A 2662-nucleotide genomic window follows, 5' to 3' on the forward strand; every position below is an offset into this window, starting at 1 on the left:
CCCGCCCACAGGAAGCTGCTGCCCCGGCCAGAAACGGAGGAGGACTTCCTGCGTGTGTGCCGGCTGAAGGAGAAGGAGCTGGAGGCACTGCCCTGCCTGTACGCCACGGTGGAGGCCGACACGTGGGGCGGCGTGGAGGAGCTGCTTCGTGTCATCAAGGACAAGATCGGCGAGGAGCAGCGCAAGACCGTCTGGGTGGACGAGGACCAGCTGTGAGGCTGTGCCCTGGGTCTGCACAGACGGGGGGCACGCACCCACCCAGCAGTGCCGTGGGCGGGGTGGCCTCCGGAGCAACCGGCCCCCTGTGGACAGGTGCCACCGTGGGGACAGACCATCTGGGTGGACGAGGACCAGCTGTGAGGCTGTGCCCTGGGTCCGCACAGACAGGTGGCATACACCCACCCAGCAGTGCCGTGGGCGGGGTGTTCTCTGGAGCAGCTGGCCCCTGGGGACAGGTGCCACCGTGGGGACAGACATGCCTGGGGAGGAGCAGGGAGTCGCAGTTTCATCCCCAGTCCCTCAGGCCAAGTCGTTCATCCCTGCTGGCATCGTCTGGGTGAGCAGGCTGGACAGAGGGTACCCAGCCAGAATCCCCAGCCAGTGGTGCCCTCTCAAGCCAGAGCAGCAATTGAATGTAACGCATGGCACAAGTACACCGCTTGGACAGGTGCACCACCTGGACAGGTGTGGGACAGGTGCATCTGGACAGGTGTGGGACAGGTGCATCTGGACAGGTGTGGGACAGGTGCACCACCTGGACAGGTGTGGGACAGTGCATCTCCTAGACGTGGGACAGGTGCATCTGGACAGGTGTGGGACAGGTGTGCCTGGACTAGAGGCGAGGGTGCCCCTGCCCTCAGGTGTACAACGCACGTTCCCAGCCAGGACAGGTCGCAGGGGTGCAGTGGTGCCCCTGCCCTCAGGTGTACAACAGGCGTCCCCAGCCAGGACGGGTCGCAGGGCTGGAGTGGTGTGCTGTGCTCATGGTTTTTTGCATTAAAATTCCTTGTTTTCTACCATTTTGTTTGCCAGTTGGCAGAGGTCTCTACTTTTGTCACCTTCTTCATCTGGCAGCCCCCGCAGCAGCCTTACTTTAGGTCCGAGCAGGCTCAGGCCCCAGTGAGCATGTAGGGGAAAGGGCTAGGGGGGTACCCCAGGGCCCCAGGATAGGCCTGGCTGACAGCTGCTTTGGGGATGTCATTGCTAACAGCATCCTCTTTGACTGAGGTGGGTCCTGGTTTGGACAATCAGGTACCAAGCTGTCTGGTAAGAGCCCATCCTGAGGAGCTGCTGGGAGGGCCTTCTGTCTGTACCACCACGTGCCCTGACACCAGGCTGCCCTCACTCAGCCATTTGCCTCTGCCCCCCGTTCTCCGTCCCGCCACGCGGGGTCCTGCAGCACAGCCTCATGCTGCCCCCAGAGCAGGAATGAGCAGGTGGGGTCAGGCTCGCCGTCGCCGAAGAGTGGGGGTTGGAGACCAGCAAGGCCGCTTCCCCACTGGATGGCCTCTGGGTTCCAGAATCACCAAAAGGTGATGCAGACATGCCAGGTCTGGTCCAACAAGGCTAGCCGTGCCCTGAGCAGGTGCCACACTGCCGACTAAGAGACTTGGGAGTTTGAGCCTTAAGCCCAGGTCTGTCTGTCTGCTCCAGGGCAGTGTGGGAGTCACTGCTAGCTGACAGCCCAGTATCCCTCCTTCCTTTCTTACTGATGGAATCTGATTTTAGTCTGGAAGACTGCGTGCACAGCTCAAAGACCATATCCCAGCCTCCCTTGCAGCTAGGGTCATACAGAAAATGTAAGGGGTGGTGTCAGTAGAATGTAAGGAGATTGCCCAGGATGCAGACATGATGGCTGGAACTCTGGCAATCATCTTGGGTCTTAGGATGGGTACCATGGGCAGAGGAGGGTAGAGCAGGGTTTCCTAGGCTGTCAGTCCTTGGAAGCCGACTGCCACATCTTTCTGCCATAAGGTGGTTGGTGGCTTCAAACCACCAACCTTTTGGTTAGCAGCTGAGTGCTTAACCACTGCACCACCAGGGCCCCAATCTGAGTGGTATCCTTATGAAAGAGGAGGACAGCCAAGGAAAGACAGAGGCAGGGATTGGAGAAATGCTGCCACAGCAACTGTGCCCAGAGCCCCCAGAAGCAGGGCAGAGGCAGGAACAGACTCCCTCAGAGCCTCAGAGGGAATCAACATGGCCGACACCTGACCTCGGACGCCCAGCCTCCAGAGCCGGGAGGCCGTGAATTTCTGTTCCAAGCCCCCAGCTTGGGGATGGCTTGCTGCGCTCACCCCAAGACACAGAGCCACGCTCCAAGAGCGCATCAGCGATGTCGCTTCCTCAGACAGCCCCGAGCAAGTGCACTCTTGGGCCCGTGTGGCCGTGATTAGGGAGGCCTGCTTCCGCCGCTTGTTGAAGCCTCCAGTCCAACGGTAAATCTTCCCCGATCACATTTCCACTCGGAATCCATGTTCCCCACGAAGCTGCTAGCGCAGAGGGGCGGCGGGCCTGGGGAAGTCCCAGAGGACAGCTGGCTGGCTCATCTGTGTGCTTTTAACTCCTGGTTTCTGGGCCAACCCCAAGTGCGGAATGCCCGGACCTCGATTTGTGCATGGTTTGCAGGTGGAGGGAGGGGAGGGGAGACGTTGGTGGTGCG

General features: G+C 60.4%; 1 protein-coding gene across 1 annotated transcript in view; it reads left to right on the top strand.

The window, feature by feature from the left end:
• CARD11 (caspase recruitment domain family member 11) overlaps nt 1-216 on the top strand; it is a 42098-nt gene extending 41882 nt beyond the window's left edge. The window contains exon 23 of the mRNA XM_007941178.1: nt 12-216. Coding sequence (XP_007939369.1) covers nt 12-216 — 205 coding nt within the window. The remainder of the gene's footprint in view (nt 1-11) is intronic.
• Nucleotides 217-2662: the final 2446 nt, after the last annotated feature.

Source organism: Orycteropus afer, unplaced genomic scaffold (assembly GCF_000298275.1).
Source record: "Orycteropus afer afer isolate SDZICR_OR568_19922 unplaced genomic scaffold, OryAfe1.0 scaffold00006, whole genome shotgun sequence".
Classification (NCBI taxonomy): Eukaryota; Metazoa; Chordata; class Mammalia; order Tubulidentata; family Orycteropodidae; genus Orycteropus; species Orycteropus afer.